The sequence below is a fragment of the Oryctolagus cuniculus genome, chromosome 14, assembly GCF_051225735.1.
Source record: "Oryctolagus cuniculus isolate XC-2025 breed Fujian yellow rabbit chromosome 14, ASM5122573v1, whole genome shotgun sequence".
NCBI lineage: Eukaryota > Metazoa > Chordata > Mammalia > Lagomorpha > Leporidae > Oryctolagus > Oryctolagus cuniculus.
The window spans coordinates 57,633,975-57,655,536 of NC_142880.1; the positions used below are offsets into that span (position 1 = coordinate 57,633,975).

Consider the following 21,562-nt stretch of genomic DNA (forward strand, 5'->3'; position numbering starts at 1 on the left):
TATTTTAACCATACCATTTCACAGAGAAATGTAGTCCTCTAAAAAGCCAGCAATAAATCTGAGCAGATCATAGTAATTCAGTTTTACATTTTGAATTTTTAACAAGGCCTCACCCTGTCAAATTAATACAAAAAGAACTGGGTTGAAGCAAAACTAGATGTTATAGCATAGTTGGAAATAACTGCTTAAATTTGCATCACTTTAAAAGCTCATTACCAACTCAAGGAAAAAAAATGAAATACTTGACATTTTGGTATCTGTGATATTAAAAAGAACTAATATTTAATATTCAAGTGGCAACAGCTTGTAGAGTTTGCACACAACACCCACAGGGATCGATTTTCCTTTAAAATGGCCTTTAGGAGTTTGCCTTTGAAAGAGCTGACACCTCCATTCTCTTGCTTCCCTCTTTCCTGCCAGCGCCATGGGGCACACGCAGAGTGCAGCAGCAGACATGTAATTCTTCACCGCAGGATTTGTCTTTGCAAGTAACGGTGAATGTGGGAAATTAAGAAAAATGTAATTTCCACCAAATCAAGCTCAGTGTAATCTCTACTCCCCAAATTGAAGAGCTGCCTTCCAAGGGCTTTTCTCCATATGCCCTTTCAGACCCTTTAGAATCTGCCCATGAGGAGACAGGAGAATCATGGTCACCTAATTGATCATCGCTCATTCCACACATCATGACAAGTGTACTGTCGCCTGGCGTTTTTCCAGCATGATTAATTGTCACAGTCCTAATTTACTCACCTGTGGAATCCTCAACTTCCCCAGCCAGCTGTCAAGAAGATGCATAATAATGGAATAAAGGTTTTAAAATGTTGAATCTTCTGAAATATTCCACTTATCATCTACCAGAAAGCTTTCACTAAACCATGTATTAGATGGCTGTAATTACTCATTGCTGGGGTGAAAACAAGTAAACAAAACAAAACAAAAACCTGATCACATTTACATTGACCTGATAGAATAATAGGAATTAAGTAAGCCAATCTTTTCTGACACAGAGGGAAAAATACTGATCACATGACCTAAAATGTGTTTATCAGCCTGATTTGGAGTGAACATGCCAGTTCAATTCCAATTAGGTTCTACCACTTCCTGTTTGTTCTGGTGCTTGTTAGTATGCTCTAAGAAAATTATTTTCTAATATCAAATATTCAGGTAAATTCATTGAGTTAGTGTCTTCCAAAAAAATTGGGAAAGTTTAAGAAGGAGATATAGGGGTCAGCACTGTGGTGTAATGGGTAAGGCCACCACCTGCAGTGTCTCCACTGCCCATCCAGCTCTCTGCTATGGCCCGGGAAAGCAGTGGAAAATGGCCCAAGTTCTTGGGTCCCTGCACCCGTGTGGGAGACCCGGAAGAAGATCCTGGCTCCTGGCTTCGGATTGGCCCGGCTCCAGCTGTCACAGTCATTTGGGAACTGAACCAGAGGAGGGAAGACCTCTCTCTCTGCCTCTCCTCTCTGCGTAACTCTGACTTTCAAATAAATAAATAAATCTTTTTAAAAAAAAAAAGAAGGAGATATAGGCATATTTGACTTTAACTGCATATGCTAGTAAGCCAATTTGGGGTATTTTTGCAAAGAAGTCTGGCTTCAGGATTTCTTAAATAGTAGGTTGTGTTCTTGAAAATTAATGTTTGCCACAGAAAATTATTACCAATTGAGTACAACAGCTGAGTTTTCTGAAGATATTGCCACAGACAGCTCGCACTGTGCTACTGAGATATTTCTAATGCATCTGTGGAAATCACATGCAAACTATTTAACCACTGTTAAATTATATGCTTAACTGCTTATAAAGTAAAATTTTCCAATAAAAGTCCAGAATTTCCTAAAGGAATCTGAATACAATTGCTCCTTCAATTCTTATATTCTGTGAAATACAAATTCTATAGGTTGTTCATCGATCCATCCTGTAGTATTATACAGGAAAAAAATGTTTCTGGTCAAGCTTAGGAAATACTGGATTAAATACAGGCTTATTATCATCACTGAAAAAATCTCACTTTCAGAAACTACAGTATGTGAATATGCATTCTGAAGAGAAACATAAGGTTTTTTCCAACCTTATTTGACCCAGACTCGTTCTACCACAGCACATCTCTGAAGCCAAGAGTCTGCAGACCAGCCTCTGCCTTGACTCATGCCTGGCACATCACAGGTGCTCAATACACTCTGGTGAAATTTCAACATCATCCCCTTCCAATTGAATTTAAATTGCCTGTGATAGTCTTTGCCTTAGATTTGTTCATGAGGATAAATATGCAAATAGAATCAGAAACACAACCTCGTTTCTTCTAACCAGATCTTAGCCCACATATCCCAAAGTAAAAGAGTAGTGAAATAATCCGTTCTGGCATGTTGACCGGTAGCAATGCTATTACTTAAAACAGGATTTTTTAAGTGATAGAAAAGGAGAAAGGAAACAGCAGCTTCCTACGCGGCATGTGTCTTCCACTTAGCAGATCTGAAAGACCATTTTCCTCATTTCAAAATTGATAGCCAACTCTTTTTTGTTGTTGTTTTGCTATTCGGATTTCTGTCCTCTTTTTCCAGCCTATTTGCTCTAACACTGAATTTTAAGTATCTCTAAAAATGCTTGATATGTTATTATTCTTTCCAGATATCCTCTGAGAGCCAAGTGGAGAACATTAAGGAAGAAAAGAGAAATGAGGCTGGATACAGTGCAGTGAAAACAGGCGCTTCAAGGACAGGGGACTCCATACCCAGAGACTCGACTGTGCCATCAGCATGAGAACTTACCAGTACTTCTTGCTGCTCTTTTGGGTTGGTCAGCCCTACCCAACTTTCTCAGCTCCGTTATCTAAGAGGACTAGTGGTTTCCCGGCCAAGAAAAGGGCCCTGGAGCTCTCTGGAAACAGCAAAAATGAGCTGAACCGTTCGAAAAGGAGCTGGATGTGGAATCAGTTCTTTCTGCTGGAGGAATACACAGGATCCGATTATCAGTACGTGGGCAAGGTAGGATTCCTTTGGGCACTTTGACAGTCTGGGTTTAAAAGCCTGAAGAAGTTACTTCTTATACATAGAAGGGAGAGGATGTGCACTAGTCCCTCAGTAGAGTAAGAATTTTTGCTTATCTGGGAAGACTTTTTCTTTTCTTTCCACTTGAGTAGTTTTGGGAAGAAGACTATAGCAAAAAGCCGAAAAATGTTAGCATCACAACAAAGAAAGAGAAAATGCTCCTGTTGCAAATGAAACACCCACAACCATCTGCATAGGATTATCACAAATCCTTTAATTTTTACTTTAGCTTGAAAAATGTAGCCCAACTATTCAACAAAGTAGGGTGTATTAAAATAGGAATGGAGCGATTAAGCTATAAGGAAAGAAGGCAGGCTCCTTTTTCTCATTCTGAAGGCAGGCTTTCTGTTCTTGACTCCTTACGCCAGGTTCAAGTTCATGGTTTCCTCATTCTGCTACCTAAGGTGTCTGTTTTCTGAGCAAATGGAGTCCTTTGTTGTCAAAGCCCACCATGGCCTTAGATTTGGGGGCTCCTGCTGCTGCTGTTGCTTAGCCCCCCCTCAAATAACTGGCAAGAGCCAAGCATCTCAAAATTGTGATTTAACTGCCGTGAGGTTTACAAAGGGGAAAAATGGTTATATAAAGGTGCTATTTCTGAGTATCATCTGACCATTTTACTGACTCTAGAAAGTAGAGTGAGGAGGCATGGCTTATTATAGCTTGTACAGATTACCGGAGCTGAGTCAGGCTAACAGCCTGGTTAGACTATCATCGTGAGGTTTACAGAAATTTGACCATCAGCTACGTTCTTGCTGCAGAATACCTGCAACAGCAACGATGTGAAAGAAAGAACAGGGTTACAAGTTTGTACCTAGTAAGTTTTCTGTTTCCTAACAGAATATGGACAAGAAAAGTAATTGTCACACAGCTCTTACATACACAAACTAGGGATAAATGTAAAAATACAGACAATAAAATGTTTTCATTTAGGGTTACAGCTATAATTTTAAAACATCTCTCTTCGGATAATATGCAAATAACATGCAGTCTGCAGATTGCAAGAGCTGCATGTTACACATCAATCTGTCATCAAATGCCCCTGAATGACTGTGCACAAGTAATTCTCTTCAAGTATTTAAAGCTATAAATGAAGAAAGCCCATCCATGACTTGGGCTGAGAGACCCAGTGAATGTTCCAATGAAGTGAATTATTAATGTGGAACAATGTAGGAGAGGAAGTACTCAGTGAAAGGGTGAGCATCAACCCAGATCCCCAGGGATCTAGCCATGTATTTGCGGGGAAATTCACACTCCGTGTGACAACTGAAGACAGACTGTTCACTTAACTTGTACTTCACTTCCTCTGTGAAGTCTGAATAGCACTGTTAATAAGGTGATGGTTCTAAAAAAATCTTAAATTCTTTCAGGCACATTTCATAACAAAGTAGCATCTTTGTCATAGAAGTTTAAGTTTTCAAAAGTGTTTTCTCTCCAGGGCTGATTCCCTTCCCTGTTTTTCTTCTGAAGTTGTGATGCTATGTTACTCAATTATACCGCATATGCTCAAAGGCAGGCCAGGATATTTGGGGTCACAGCAGCAGCAGTGGAGCCAGCTGCATAGGAATCGGTTGTTACAGTGCTCACTGTGAATTGTGGCATTGCCAGGGGGACAAGGTGCCGTCTGCAGATTCAGATCCGAGAACTGTAGTGCTGGGCTGCTGTCTGCCAACCATGGGACCCGGGCAGGTTGTGGGCCTTGGCAGGCTTCTGCTTCTTCATCTAGAAAATGCATGCAGCAGCACCTACTTGGTGGCGTTACAGTGTTTTTAATCGACAGGCCCTGGTGGCTGGCACATAGTAGGTGCATAAAGTCATTAAATGGTGAGAAATCTGTGGCGTGTGCTCTATTAAATCAATGTGTAATGCACTGAAGAGCAATATTGAATTTCCATCACTGCAGAAGTGAAATGGGGTACTTACGGAATCTCTCAGTGAGCGAGAAATGTAGAGAACTGTGGCAAAATCCCTTCACCACCACAGCTTCAATGACATAGGCTGGATTTGAATATTCCATTGCCAGCCAGACGCACTCCCCTACCCCACCGTCTCACGTTCCCCTCCTTGCTGCCCCTTCCTCTCCTCCCTGAAGTTGTAACACATGAGAGAAGTTTAGCTGAAGAAACCACCAAGGGCAGTCACTCAAACAGTCCCAGTTGTCTGCATTGCTCTATCAGATATGTGCAAGAGGTGGTCGTGAACAACGGCTATGGAATTTTCCAGATTTGTCTTTGGAACTGTGTGATATCAACAGACAGAAGGATTAGTCTATAATATTTTCCAACTAAAAATAGGAAGGAATGATAAATTCAAAATAAGAGGAGAAGAAAAGGATTTTCCCCTCATTTGTACCAGCAAATTTGGTCCAACTCTAACTGACCTGGAATAAAACAGACATCTGGAGTTTCTGTGCAGGCCCACCAGGTCAGGAAACTTTGGGAGAGGAAAAAAAAAAAAAAAAAAAAAAAAAAAAAAAAAAAAAAAACAGGAAAAAGGTTAAGACTAGAGCAGAGGGTCCAAATCTTTCTTTCTTCCGAGATTTTTTTTCACAGTTTCCGTAGGCTACAAAAAATACCTAATAATTCTGTGTATGAAGCAGTCCGACTCAAACAACTTAATTTGTTCTAACAACTTATAATCATTCGACAAAATAATACAAACTAGTATTTTGATCTTGTTCTCAACTACAGTTGCTTACAAATGGAATGTGTGCATCTATTGGGCAGCGCACAATTTGTCAATCAGTTACACCCTGGCCATTTGATTTCCTTGTCCACACTGATTTGGGTGCTGTGATTGTTTTTTCATCAGAGCACCTACCGAAAATCCAGCTTTTTAAACACATGACATCATCAACAGGAATGCAGCGCCACCTACTGTTGAAGCTCTGAACTTTGGTTAACCAATGCAATAATCCTTACCTAGAGCTTGGGGTGGGTGTCTGAGACTGAAAAGATTGACCCTATCCATGAAAGGATAGAGGCGTTAGCTGAGGAAAAATAATGCCGCTGAGCAAATGGCACTTAAAGTGGAGGAAAGAAATGTGTTCACATCTATTTGTATTTGTAATGATTTGTTCAAATTATTTTGGGGTAAGGCATGGGGCAGTATTGACCATGGAGGAGCCAGGAAGGGGGGAGGGTCTCAGGAGGTCACAACAGTAAAATAGGGAGGGGCCAGCCATGGAGTGAACACAAGATGGGACCTTACAAAGCAAGCCCTGGCAAAGGCAGGTAGTGAGACCTTCCTCCTCCTCCTGTCTTAACACTCCCCAGCCTTCCTCCTGTGGGGAGCAGCTCGGACTAGACTAAGTTACTGGAATTAAGACTTATTCTATGCATCTGCTCTCCTCTGTGGGGAGCAGCTCGGACTAGACTAAGTTACTGGAATTAAGACTTATTCTATGCATCTGCTCTCCCACAATATGGCGCTGGGAGAGGAGAAAACAGCTTCTACCCAGCTGCCTCCAGTTCAACCAATAAACTGTAGGACTTGCTCCTGATTGGAGAGCAGCGTACTCGGCGTGTGGGCAGCCGAGTTAGGATTGGCGGAGGAGGACTATAAAGGAGGAGAGAGACGGCATGCACCAGGAACATCTAAGAGGAACATCTAGCTGAAGGAACACCTGTGCAGCCCCCGAGAGACCCGGCCGGCGGTGTGCCGCTCCCCTGCGGAAGTGGGGAATGTGGCCAGGGGGAACTGCCCTTCCACGGAGGTGGAAGGGATAGTAGCTAACCCGGGAAGAACCAGCAGCAAACCCGGGGAGGGCCGAGCAGACGAGAGAACAGCGCAGGGTCCTGTGTCGTTCCTCCACGAAGAGGGGGAGCGACATAATGGTGCCGTGACTCGGATATGAAGCCTAGGCAGGGCTTAGTGTCGTTCCTCCATGAAGAGGGGGAGCGACATCCTCCTTGTACTGTCAATAAGGCAGTCTGGCGCAGAGGCATGCACAAGGCAGAACGGGGAGGGAAGCGTGTATTGAGACTGAAGGTGGTGACAGTATACTATAGCTGAAATATTGACAAACCAAATTCTAACGCTGGAGGAAATCTCCGCACTTCTCACCTAAAATGCTGGGGGCAAGCAGGGTTAGGGAAGAAGAATCAACGGGTAGGCAGAAGGGATCCTGGGTGGTGGGTTTGTTGGCTTAAGGTGCAGATGTGGATGCAGGTAAGATTGTTTTTTTCTAAAATGCAGGACCATTTGGAAGCCACTTAGAGCTGCTTTAGCATAGCAGCACCTGTGTTGTCTGGGCGCTTGTTAGAGATGCAGAATTTTGCCCCTTTGCCCCCAAGATCGTATTGAATCAGAGTCTACAGTCTAACAAGATCCCCAGGTGAACCGTGGGCACATTAAAATTTGGAAGTTCTGCCTTTGAAAACGCGTTGCCTGGGTCTCTCCTCCCCAGAGATTCTGATTTGGCTGGGTTTCAGTTAAGTATTTATGATTCTGATATTTATGATTCTTGAAAACTGCTCTTCTAGGAGGATATTATTGCCAAACATGGTAACAAAATGTGGCAAGTTCAATGATAAAATGGGCATCCACAAAATAGTATCAAAACACAAAGGAGAGGGGCCAGCCAGGTTCTAGGGTTCCACAGAGCTTCCTGAAGGAGGTGATGCTACTTGAATCCTGTCTTAAAGGATAAATTGGGGTCACCTCTCCCTAAGAAGGGACAATGGCCAGGACTGCCCAATTAGTGGGATGCAGAAGCCAACAGAGAGGAAGTCAGAGGTTCAACAGCCCAGAGATGTAAGGAAGAGCAATCGCAAGAGTGGAAGTGTCACGACCAATTCAGAAAACACAAATGGGTAGGTGTTTTCTTGTCACAGGCTTAGGGGAAGAGTCTTTGGTTCTGTAAAAAACCTACTTAGGTTATCTTTGGTTTAATTTATCTTAATGGAAAAATGCAAGAGCAGCAATGTAATAGAAATCCTTGTACCGCCTCCGCCAGCTTTACACAATATAGCAATTCCTGGGCAATGGTTGATGTAGCGTCTCAGATTATGTTTCCTATGAAAAGAACATAAGTAGATGTAGGCACAGATGAGAGTCTGAAGATGTGAGCATTCAGTAATAGCAAGATGAAATATATTTAAAACATCACAATTATACCTAACTTTCGGCAAAAGATTCATACATTATCGTTAAACATCCCACAGCAATGTCTAATTCCCTGGTCGCCTCCACTTCATTCTTTATCTTGTCTTTCTGCACACTGTATATATAAGAGTGATTGCCATTAGAAGCATTTGATCTTTTTTTTAGGAATTTGATAAACTGTACATTTATAGCTTCATAGATTTTTTTAATCTTATGAAAATTTAAATTTTATTTAAGGCTCTTATGTATAGGTATTTCTAATACGCCTTTCTGTTAAGTCTTTAAAGAACACCTACCCAATTCAATGAAGCCACTTTTCTCAAGATAATTAGACAGTAATGCTTTAATGGCCCATAAAAATAAAAGTTGTCAGCTATACACCCCTTTATAATTAGAGATAAACAATTATTTCTTCCCATAATTACACCATTCAAATTCAGCAAACAGGAAGCAATATTTTACCCATTCTGAAAGAGCCCTTAAAAGATGCTGTCATTAAAATATTACTTTCTGAAGTGGTCACCAAAGAAGGATGTACTTTTCTCCAAAGGGAAGAGAAAACTTCCACTTTGCTTATGGCCTTGTCTAAATACTGATGGGGTTTGTGGATTCAGTAGGCTCCCATAGACTAGGCAGCTCATGTCAAGAGCCTTGGGTGATCACTGATTGTCGCTCCCCCTCTTCATGGAGGAGCGACACTGAACCCTGCCTAGGTTTCCTATCCGAGTCATGGCCCCATTATGTCGCTCCCCCTCTTCGTGGGGGAACGACACTAAACCCTGCCTAGGTTTCCTATCCGAGTCACGGCACCATTATGTCGCTCCCCCTCTTCGCGGAGGAACGACACAGGACCCTGCGCTGTTCTTTGGTCTGCTCGGCCCTCCCCGGGTTTGCTGCTGGTTCTTCCCGGGTTGGCTACCGTCCTTTGCTACCCGGGCTAATCTGACGGATTCCAACCTGGCTTATGTCTCCGCCTCTGGTTTTAGATTTTCGCCTTTTGTTCCCTGGGCTGACTTGACGAATCCCAACATAGCTTACATCTCCGCCTCAGCCTGCCCCCGCGGCTTCATCCTCCTAACATTTTTCTCTACCCGGTATGTTTCCTAACTTTTCTTCCAACAATATTCCCCTCTCATTTCTCCTGGCTTCTCCCCACAGTCCGTATCCGAGTCTAAGTTTCTTCTAGCTTTCACTTTCGCTTTTAATCTCCTAGCTTCCCCGCCATAGTCCGTATCCGAGTCTATGTTTCCTCCAGCTTTCACTTTCGCTTTCAATCCTAGCTTTCAATCCTAACGTCTTCCGGCACTTTTTCCGTCCGGCTTTTCCCTAGGCTCTTTGCTAGTCTCTCCGGTATTTTCCCACTTCTTCCCGCTTCTTCCCTCCTGGGTTTCCTATCCGAGTCACGGCACCATTACGTCGCTCCCCCTCTTCGTGGAGGAGCGACACTGAACCCTGCCTAGGTTTCCTATCCGAGTCATGGCCCCATTATGTCGCTCCCCCTCTTCGTGGGGGAACGACACTAAACCCTGCCTAGGTTTCCTATCCGAGTCACGGCACCATTATGTCGCTCCCCCTCTTCGCGGAGGAACGACACAGGACCCTGCGCTGTTCTTTGGTCTGCTCGGCCCTCCCCGGGTTTGCTGCTGGTTCTTCCCGGGTTGGCTGCCGACGCCTCCACCTCCGTGGAGGGGCGGCTCCCCCTGCCACTTTCCCCACTTCCTCGGGGGAGCGGTACACCGCAGGCCGCTCTCTCGGGGGCTGCTCAGGTGTTCCTCAATAGATGTTCCTGGTGCATGTTATCGCTCTCCTCCTTTATAGTCCTCTTCCACCAATCCCAACTCTGCTACCCACACGCCGAGTACGCTGCTCTCCTCCAATCAGGAGCAGGATCAGCTCCTGCAGGTCATCACTCAAGTTGGCGAGAGGCAGCTGCGTAGAAGTTGTTACTCCCTTCTCAGCGCCATATTGTGGGAGAGCAGATGCATAGAATAAGTCTTAATTCCAGTAACAGTCTAGTCCGAGTTGCTCCCCACAACTGATGTCATACATAAGAGTGTTAACTGTTAAATTAACAAGAGTCACTGTGCACTAACTTCCCATGCAGGACCTCTGTCCCCCAAGAGTTGTATTATAATTATGTCTAAGTGCTTGCAAAACATATATCATTCTTGGGTGCTTCTTTAAAGTTAGTTAAGTTTTTAAAAAAAAGAAGTGGAATTAACTTCAAGATGCAATGACTTTGAACAGCCCTTGTCTCGACAGTTGAGTAACAGGGTTTTTTGTTGTTGTTTTTTCATGCAAACTGTTGAACTCTTTACTTAGTACAGAGTTGGTCTTCTGTGTATAAAGTTCATCGAAAATGGATCTTAGTGGAGAATGAGACTGTGAATAGGAGAGAAAGGGGGGAGGAGAGAGGGTGGGAGGGTGGGTATGGTGGGAAGAATCACCATATTCCTAAAGTTGTAGTTATTAAATGCATGAAGTCTGTATTCCTTAAATTAAAAGTTTCTTTGGGGGAAAATAAATAAATAAAAGATTGTTTTCTTTTATTCCATTATTGTTATTATTATTATTATTATTATGAAAAGAGCATAAACTTAACAGCAGAGATCTCCTGGCACTAATTTGATGAGGGTTCAGAAAGCAACTGAAACACTTGTGGTTTCTTTTTTTTTTTTTTTTAAGTATCATCATACTTTTTATTTTTTTTAACTTTTAATAATGAATATAAATTTCCAAAGTACAGCTTATGGATTACAAGGCTCCCCCCCCAACTTCCCTCCCACCTGCAACCCTCCCCTTGCCCGCTCCCTCTTCCCTTCCATTCACATCAAGATTCACTTTCAATTCTCTTTCTATACAGAAGATCAGTTTAGCATATATTAAGTAAAGATTTCAACAGTTTGCACCCACATAGAAATACAAAGTGAAAAATACTGCTTGAGTACTAGTTATAGCATTAAATCACAATGTACAGCACATTAAGGACAGAGATCCTACATGAGCAGTAAGTGCACAGTGACTCCTGTTGTTGACTTAACAAATTGACACTCTTCACTTGTGGTTTCAAATAATGTGATATTAAAGAACTATCATAGCTGATATTTTGGGAGTATTATTTTGTCCCAGGCACTGTACTGCCTGCCTCAAGTGCATTATGTCATTGGGTCTTACTATGCTTTGGATGTGATTTGGTTCTACCAAGTCTCAGATTAGAAGTTATTTGCAATTTAACAGAACTGAAAGGTGGTGAAGACTTATGAGACGTTGGAGTAATGAGAGCCCTGCCCTTATGAAGGGATTAATGTAATTACTATCAAGCAGGGTTAGTTATCACAAAAGTGGGTTGTTATAAAACATGTGGCCACCTTTGGCCCCTGTTTCTTCCACACATGTCTGCTTGCTGATGAGATGGAGTAGCACAAGGCCCTCACCGGAGCTGAGCAGCTGCTGGCACCATGCTCTTGAACTCCCAGCCTCCAGAACCATGAGCCAAAATGGAACTCCAGTTTTCTGTTACAACAACAAAAAGTGGACAAGAACTAATACATGATGTTATTTCTATCCCTGTTTTGCAAAGGAGTAAACTGAGGCTCACAGAGTGTGTCAGCCCATTGTCTGACATTGCTGGGTCTTGGACACTCAGACTCAACTGCCTGACCGCCCAGCTCTGTCCCCTCCCCATATATCCACACTTCACTTAGCCATTCAGGGTGCGCATGAAAAAGCAACCCAAAACATGCTTGGCATTCTGTGTTTGCAATCTCCCCAGCATCTTCTGAGAACCTCCTGTGTGAAATCCAAATGCAATGAGAAAATGAATTTTAAAAGATTACTTGCAATACCCTAAAAATATATTTGGGTCATTATTATGCACATTCCTTTTACTTTTTCTTGATTTTACTTTCCAGAATACATCAGTGATATTCAAAATAGTTATATGTGAGAATTTTTAAATTAGATACGCAATTAGTGATCTTTTTGGTCACTGTGATTTTAAAATGTGTCTTTTTCTTTCCCTTGATAACCTTCTCTAAATTTCTGTTCTGGTTCAATGACCTGCAATCATCTTTTCTCCTTGAGTCAGAGCAACTGCCTTGGGCACATCTTTCTTTTTCATCATTTAAATTTAATGCTGAGCCATTTAGCATTTTTATACTTCAACTGGTTAGTGTATTTAAGAGGAAGTGTGAGCATGCACTCAATCACTGAATGTACTTTTGAAAAATGGTAAAGTAACAGCTGTGAATGTTGGCAGGAATCCTCATTTTGTTTCTGCTGTTGACCAACTGAGATCCCTTTCTTATTGACAAAAGCTTCAATTTACTATTTGAAGCTAAGGAAACACCATATGTGGCAATTTCCTGACTCTTATACTTCCCCCTATGCACCATAGCTCATGTGGAGAGCAAAAAAGTTAGAATGTGTGACTTTGGTCATAAACCCAAAGGCAACTATTTAACTTCCCAGGCCACAGAACTAGCAATGGAACACAGAAAACATTAAATATGGACCAATCCCAAATCCCCCAACTTTCATTCTATTATTGCCTGTGGAATCCTGGAGCCTCCTGTTTGAATTCAATTTGTTGAACAAAGTGGAGGGATCAAGGTGAATGAAGGAGAGTTACGAATTCTGATCCTCTCTTGTTTCCAGTGGAGCTATTTTACCTCCATGTCAAGAATCAGATAATAAATCCCTGACGCATGGTAGTCAACTGTCAATAGAGCGGCAGGCCTTCAGCACAGGAGTTAAGCGCCACATGGGATGCCCGTGTCCCTGCTGAAACGCCTGGCTTCAAGTCTCAGTTCCACTCCTGATTGCAACTTTTTATAATGCACAACCTTGGAGACAGCAGATGGTGGCTCAAGTGGTTTGGTCCCTGCCTCCTACATGGGAGATCCAGGTTGAGTTCTGGTCTTCTAGCTTTGACCTGCCCAACCCTCAGCTATTGTGAACATTTAGGGAGTGAATTAGAGTAGGGAAAATCACTCTCTCTCTTTCTCTCTCTCTCTCTCTCTCTCTCTGACTTTCAAATACATTAAATAAATAAATAATATTTTTAACTATCAAGAGATTCTCAAACCATTGCTGTTTTCATTACCATGAATATACCCTAGAATTACCCTAGATTATAGCATAATTATATATATAATATATAGCAATTATTATATTTATATATAATTATATAGCAAATTACCCTAGAATATAGCATAACCAGAATTATAAATTTAACTTTTAGAGACCCCCATCTCTCTAGCCAAAATTAAAAGGTGTCTTCCTTGCACTATACACACATTTTATCAAAAATAGGCTTCTAGTACAGGGGTTCTTCATTTGATCACCTACATCAAATCTAGAAATTAATGTTTAGATTTTAGTGTACCACTGGAACCTCAAGGAGGCAACTGCTTCTGTGCAGATGTTGGCCACCAGTAGCCAACTTCACCTTCCTACCAGCTTGTATGTTGTCAGTTATCAAGATGACAAATATAATCCACGTGAGTACAGGAAACATATCAGGACTCTGCAAGCTTATCTTTCCAGCTGGCACTAAGGAAGTGAGTGGTTGAAAGCAAACTTATTCCCCATAAGAAAATAAGAAAAAGATTTGTTACTGCCATTATTGATAAGTGAATAGAAATAACAAGTGTTCTCAAAGGCCAGAGTAAGGAATCAAATTTGAAATTTCATGACCTGTAATAAGAAAAAAAAAAGGCAGCATGTCAAAATTTTTCACAGGGGAAACATTTATAGTTCCTTTCAGCTTTCTGTTCACAGAGAATATATAAACCCAGGAAAAGAGGCATTTTTGAAGATTAAAATGTATACATGTGTGAAATATATGAATAAATATTTTAGGTGAGTCGGTGTGTTTTAAAGGACTTGAGGGCAGCAGCAGAGGCATAGCAAGAAGTCTGAAATATCATTCTGTGTGTGGAATTTAATGCTGACTAGAGGGAGTGGAGATTGGAGTTAAGAAGGCAATTGAAGGAGTTATCTAGGCGATGGCATTTTTTGAATAGATTTAGAAATAAAATGCTTTTCATTCATTCACTGATTATTCACTGGAGAGTGTAAGTTAATAGCGAGGCAGACTGACTGAGCCCCAGCTGTACTGCTGACTACCTGTGTTTTGTCAGCAAGTCCTCAACTGTTAAATAAGGGGAGTCATAAAATGACTGAGGTGAGGATTAAGTAAGACAAAACACAGAAAGGACGTAGAACAGAGCCTGGTGTGCCACGCTTACTGATAAGGACCTAAGGAAAGACCCCTGTATGAGGAGGGAAGGAAGTGTGCTATGAAGTGTGCAGTGTGCCTTCCAAGCAGCAGGAGAAATGAAGAGAAAGAGGAAATAAGGGGGAACAGATGGTGGCTCCAGTCATGTTCCACGGTGTTCTGTGAGTCAGGTGTTATGGGCCAGAAGATAGTGCCAAGGAAGCTATGGCAGCTGGAAAATGACTCATCAACACAGTCTTAAGGACGGATAAAAACAGGATAAAAACGTGACGCTGTCGTTATCATAGGAACCAAAAGAAAAACAAAATGCAAAGTGTACTTCACATGATTGGACAAGCCTTGTAGCTTTGATAGCTTTTCCAATTAAGGTTTCGGTTATTTCATTTGTAAACATCAGCACTCTACAACTCAGGGTTGTATGATTTCAATTGCCATGAAACGCTAGAGTAAATTAGGCCTTGTTTCTTTCCCTAAGACCAAGAAAGAGAGACAGATCTCTGCATTGGTTCACTCTCCCAAATGCTTGCAACAGCCAGGACTGGGTCAGGCTGAAACCGGTATTCTAGAAGTCAACCCGGATCTCCCATGTTGGTGGTAGGGACTAAAGTACTTGAGTCAGCACTTGCTGCATCCTAGGTGCATGCGAGCAGGAAGCCGGAATTGAAAGCACAGCTAGGACTCGAACCCAGGGACTCTAATATGGGATGGGGGCAGCCCAAGCAGCATCTTAACTGCTGCACCAAACACCAAAGTCTTGTTTCTCTTTGATAGAAAATTTGAATAAGGAAGCTAAAATTAAAAATCACAATCTCCTTATTATTGAACCAAAGTTTTATTGCAGAAAATTTATGATTGATTTAATTGTTTAGTTATCCTAGATGTTTTTCCTTTTTGCAAGCAAAATAATTAATTCCTATTTAAGGTGAAAATTTGGGCCAGTGCCGCAGCTCACTTGGCTAATCCTCCGCCTGCAGCGCCAGCACCCCGGGTTCTGGTCCCGGTTGGGGCACCAGATTCTGTCCCGGTTGCCCCTCTTCCAGGCCAGCTCTCTGCTGTGGCCCGGGAGTGCAGTGGAGGATGGCCCAAGTGCTTGGGCCCTGCACCCCATGGGAGACCAGGAGGAAGCACCTGGCTCCTGGCTTCGGATTGGCGCAGTGCACCAGCCGTAGCGGCCACTGGGGGGTGAACCAAAGGAAGGAAGACCTTTCTCTCTGTCTCTCTCTCTCACTGTCTACTCTGCCTGTCAAAAAAAAAAAAAAAAAAGTGAAAATTTGGCCTTAAATATATTGAGGTGTTTTTTATTCACTTCTGAGGCTGCTCTATATTATCTATAGTTGAGAAAATAAATTTAAACCTTTGAATACTTAGGTCCTTGTAAATCCTTCAAAATCCTAGGCTACATGTCTTACTCATCTTTGTATCCCCAGTGGTGCCTAGCACAGATTTTGCATATTGGATATAGCCAAATCCTACTGAATTAAGCGACAATGACCACAAAAGAAAAAAATTCATCTTGTTATCTAAACTGCTCCCCAACTTATCCCCAACTTTATTAAATGTAATTTACAAATAAAAACTGCATATATTTAAGGAATGTAATATGATATTTGATATATGTACACATGATGAAATGATTACTGTAATCAAGCTAATTAACATATCAATCACCTTACATAGTTACCACTGTGTGTGTGTGTGTGTGTGTGGTGAGAACATGGATAATCTCTAGCAATTTCCAGTATAAAATACAGCATTATTAACTATATAGTTATATATACATCTTCTCCATGCCTTCTGATTTATAGATGCAATGGCTTGCTACAGACATTACTGATAGTGTTTTGTGTCATTCAGTTGACAACTGAAAATCTGCAGAAACTACCTCTGGAAATTTCAAATCAAAATGACACAGCTATTTTATGATACAACAGGAGAAATTCAAGCCTCCTGTGTAAACCAGAAAAACTAAAGGGAGCACAGTTATAAGTGCATAAATTAACAATAAATGTAAAGACATACCAAATAATAATATATCATGACAGTTAGTCCCACTAAGACTTTAACAAATGAAAATCAGATATCATTTAGGGTCTTAGTAGAAGAACATTGGAAACAAAACGGGCAACAGCCAATAGAAAGCGATTTCCTTTTCTTAAAATTCCTCAGAAGCCATGTTGTGCAACAATTCAAGTGTTCAGTAGAAAAGAAATCATTTAGATTCTATGTTGATTGTGATGTTCCACCAAAAAAAAAATCAGCTATAGAGAAAACTGTGATAATACAGACACAGAAAAATTCTATATGATGATTAATCCTCTTTGTTTAAACCAAGTCTGTCTTCTAATCAACTATGTTAGAGTTCTCACGAGAAAACTCACCATTTCTGTAAAGTAATCCCACCTTCACGCTTTCTACTGCTTGTGAGTGCAATTTGCAAGAGAAACACGCGAGAGGATAGGCAAAGAAAGGTCGGCTTTCATCTAGCTACGCAAAACTTCAGCAGGTTTGAAGGTTCTATTTTCATAAGTCATAAAGGTAACAATCTGGAGCATTTCTTTAATAGATGTGGAAATTTCTGGAAGGGAGATGAGGAGCCCAATGATGGTAAACACCCTCCAGGAATTCGCTTCTCCTCTAGGCACCAGGTAGAGCAGAACTTTCTTATCATATTTGTGTCTTGAATGTTCCATCTATGCTCCCAATTTAGAGAAGAAAAGGGAGGCTGTGTGCCTCATATGAAAGCAATGAGCTTGGTGGTAGTCTTGTCATCTGCCTCTTAAAGGGAAAGTGAATTTTAAAATCAAATCAAGGAAATTAAGTGACTTGGGCAAATCTGCGTGGCAGTACTTTATTCAATTTTAACTTCTCTCAAGTGTCAACATCCTTCACTTGAATTCAAACTTAGAAATGTGACTGTCAGAATACAGACTGCAAGGCAAACCATCCAGCCACAGCTAAACAAGGGGCAAGTTCAAGATGGGGAAAGACAGCAGAGAAAATTCAAATCATCTCCTGGCAGCTAACAGGGAGGATGGGTTATTTTTCAGCAGACTAATTATAGAAAGTTTATAGGGAGATAAGGATCTGTGATGATATTTTTCACATTTTTGTGGCTTTACAGTTTATAGGATGCTTTCACATCTACAAGCATTCCTCAAGCAATTAGCATAATCACTCTTCCAGTGGAGCCCAAGTCAGTCCTTTTGCATGTGAGGACAGAGTTAAGTGTCTCCATACACCACATTATTAAGAGAATATTTCATACACAGTGGGCAAAGGGAACAGCCACACAAATGCTTAAGAGTGGGAGGTTAATGAGAAGAGCATTCAAGTTCACGGCACTGACCTCACAGTGAGGACACACTCCCGCCGTGGTCACAGGACAATATCCATTTCTCCTCATTGGTCATCCCTATCAGTTTGTTACGTTAAAGCAAGAGGGGAAAGGAGATTTGAAATCATTTTGGAACGTATAAGTTGGTTCCAAAGTAAGAAAACCTAATCAGTGAGCGTGCAATCTTCTTTCCGAGACATGCCCGCCATTATTTCCTGACTGTGTGTGGTTATGAAATTCATTGTAATCTTCTTTTATTGCACACATACAGAATGCTGAAGAGTTAACGGTCTGAATAATAAATACTCCTTCCTTCACGAAAACTACTTTGTAAAAGTATAGCTTTACTTTCTCTAAGAGTCAAAATATAAGAGTATCATATATAATATATTTTTTAACTTGGATGAATAACACATTTTGGAAAAAGTCCAATAACTAATAAGGAATACATTTTAAAAAAATTCTTCCACTTGAATCATTGTGCCTCAAATGCCTACATTTTATCTATTAATGTTTTCCTACAAGGTGCATGTGCCAGAAAGAAAGAGGGAGAGAAAGAGAAAAAAGTTGGGGGTGGGGAGAGAGTGTTGGCAATTGCTGAAGAGATTACACTGTAAGGCAAAAAGGAAGAATTTTAAGTGGTGAGTTACAATGCCTTACTAAATCAATTTTTGACTAGGTATCTGGCTCTCCACTTGATTTACCACTGGCTTTTTGAAAATGAAAATGTTAGACTAAGCGGGAGCTGAGACTAATGTCATAGTCTGCCAAGATGAGACAGACCTTGAACTTCAAAAGCCAAGCAAAAAGCAATAAACAATGCCTTTTTGGGGAAACAACTTCTTGCAGTTAATAAAGCAAAAGACATTTGTTTAATTAATATATCCCAAGTGAACAATAACATCTATTACAGTTTGTATCATTTGTGCCAATAGAATTTACAAATAACTTAGCCTTGGGTCTAATGTAATAAATATAATGACTACAGAAATGTTTGTAGTCATCGTGGGAAGTGTTGCTTTAGCAACCAGCTCTGATGAGAGTGAGCATAAACTTTGGAGTCAAGCAGGTCTTGGTGCCCTTCCCGGTTCTGCCCTTAAATTATTTAACCTCTGTTATTTAAGCCCTCAGTTTCCTAATCTGCCAAGTGGAGAACATACAGTCTCTCCTGGAGTCATTTTGAGAATTAACTGACATGATAGATGAGGCATTCTTGCAGTGCCTGACGTGTAGCAAGTACTCAGTAAGGGTTCCTTTTCTTCCCTCATTCACTGGGATTCTAGAAGAGCATATGCAGCTTCAGTTCCTGAATTCCAGAACTAAGGAACTGTTGCTGCTGTAACAAATATAAATTGAGTGGCTTTGAACACCGTGCATTTATCATCTTAGAATTCTGGAAGTCAAATGTCTAAAAGTCATACGTCTGAAATGGGTTTCCCTGGGCTAAAATCAAGGTGTCCACAGGGTGGATTCACCCAGGTTGCAGGGGAGAATCTTTTTCCCGGCCTTGTCCTACTTCTAGAAGCCACCTGTGTTCCTTGGTTTATGGCCCCCCCCCCCATCTTCAAAGCCAGCAGCATAGCAACCTAGCATCTTCATATTGCTGCTGCAGCAGCCTCTTCCTCTTCCTCCTCCTCCCCTCCCCCTCCCTCTCTCCTTCTCCTCCTCTTCCTCTTCTTCTTTTTTTTCTCTCTTTTTCTCTCTCCCTCTTTCTCTCTCTCCTCTCTCTCTCTCTCCTCTCTTTCTTCCCTCGCCACCCCCTTTCTTCATCTCACAGCTTCCATCATCACATTTCCTTCCCTGACTCCAACTCTCCATCCCGCTTTCCATTACAAGGACCTTTGTGAATAGCTGGGGTTCTGGATAATCCAGGAAAATCTCCCCATCTTCAAATCTTTACCTTAATCCTATATATAAAGTCCCTGCCTTGTAAGGAAACACAGTTACAGCTTCCAGGAATAGGATGTGGACATCACGGGAGTCAAAGGCATTATTCTTCCCTCCGCAACTATGAAAGCACGGATGTTGTATTCATGGAGTAGCTGCTCTTATACTTGTGACATTAAATTCCAGGTATTGAGTGTAAAAGAGAAGTGTCAAGGGAATTAATACATTTCCCCTGCATTTAGACTTAAAATTCTTTTGCTTTTAGCACTTTGTCAAAAATTCTCCTCCACATAACACAAAATCTATTTTGATGGTTATGAAGTCTAACAAAAGACAAAAGATTGGCCTCAGTGGGGTCATGCTGAATCTCTGCTAATGCAGAACCCCTTATGCTATCATTTTTGTTTTCAAGGTTACAAGCCTTGAAAACATATTGAGAAAAAAAGATAAAAGGACAGAAAGAAGGGTGGATGGAGAGATGAAAGATGATAGACAGGAATGGTATTTGGTGTGGCAGCTAAACTGCTTGGGATGCCCACATCCCAAATCAGAGTATCCAGGATTCAAATCCTGGCTCCACTCTCCATTACAGCTTCCTGCTAATGTGCACCCCAGAAGGCAGCAGGTGATGGCTCAAACAATTGGTTCCCTGCCTCCCAAATAGGAGACTTGTACTGAGTTCTGGGCTCCCAGATTCAGCTTGGTCCAACCCTGGCTATTTCATGCATTTGAGAAATTAACCAGCAGATGGAAGATCTTTTTTTTCTCTTTTTTTTTCTTCTCTCTCTCTCTCTCTCTCTCTCTCTCTCACACACACACACACACACACACACACAGACTTTCCAATATATCAAATACATAAATAATTTTTAAAATAAAGTCTGTTTTTTTAAAAAAGGAAAGATGACAGATAAATACATTCATACCCCTACATACATATATATACATACATACAAACATAGGGAATCAGATCAGTATTTCTCAATTTTGTGCCCCCCAGAGACATTTGCCATTATCTGAAGACATTGTTGGGTGTCACAATTTAAGGAGACACTAATGGAATCCAACAGGTAGGGACCAGACATGCTCGTAAACATCATATAATACACAGAACAACTCCCCAAAGCAACAGTTAACCAGTTCACAATGTCAACAGTGCAGAGGTTGAAGACAATGAATTACACAGTTCTTGTTACTCAGCACTTAAAATATCGGTTGGCAAAGTGTAAGCTTTTAATCACTTTTCATAGAACTGAATGTAAATATCCACAGGAAATCAAAAGCCGAGAAGTTTCTCATTTCCTGTGTAGCCTCAGTTTCCTCATCAGTTAAGATGGGGATAAGAATAAGCTCATGTTAAGCGACAAATTACAGAATCCATGTGATGAGGTCGGTACGTGTCAAGCCCATAGTATGGGTTTAATAAATATCTGCTTTTAGTATTTTTTCAAATCCCAGCCAGACCAATTGTCAGATGATGAATCACAGAAGAGAATGCTAATGAAAATTAATTAAGTTGTCTATATATTGTCTAGAAAAATAGCACCTGTACAGGTCATTAGAGGCAACCTGGTGTAATAGAAAAAGAACAAGGGAAATGGAGGCAGCCTGATCCCAACGTCTGTCCGGGGGAAAAAAAAGGTTTTAGAGCTCATTTAACTATCAAGAAATGGGCCCAGCCAACTGAAATAAAACTCACCCACACACATTTATAAATGTAGCCACCGAATATGATTTGTGCCAGGCTGTGGACTATAGGTCATGTTTCCACCTACCCCCACCCACAGTTATCTTCTGGGATTTTATAGTGGGAATTGGTTCTTCCTTCAAGTAAAACTCACATGCTGGGATATTCCTGAAACCGGAGGGGATTTTACAGTCTCAGTTCTGCAGCCCTGAGACACATACACTGAAGTCACAGAGCAAGGGGCCAGCAGTAAGGTCATGGGC

The 21,562-nt window shown here is 41.3% G+C and overlaps 1 protein-coding gene across 5 annotated transcripts in view; it reads left to right on the forward strand.

The window, feature by feature from the left end:
- The window catches only part of CDH6 (cadherin 6), a 144,120-nt gene that overhangs the window by 74,047 nt on the left and 48,511 nt on the right, over positions 1 to 21,562 (forward strand). For all 5 annotated transcript variants that reach the window (XM_008262090.5, XM_051853546.3, XM_051853547.3 and 2 more), the window contains exon 2: positions 2,629 to 2,984. In XM_008262090.5, coding sequence (XP_008260312.1) covers positions 2,757 to 2,984 — 228 coding nt within the window. In that variant the 5' untranslated portion in view covers positions 2,629 to 2,756. The remainder of the gene's footprint in view (positions 1 to 2,628; positions 2,985 to 21,562) is intronic.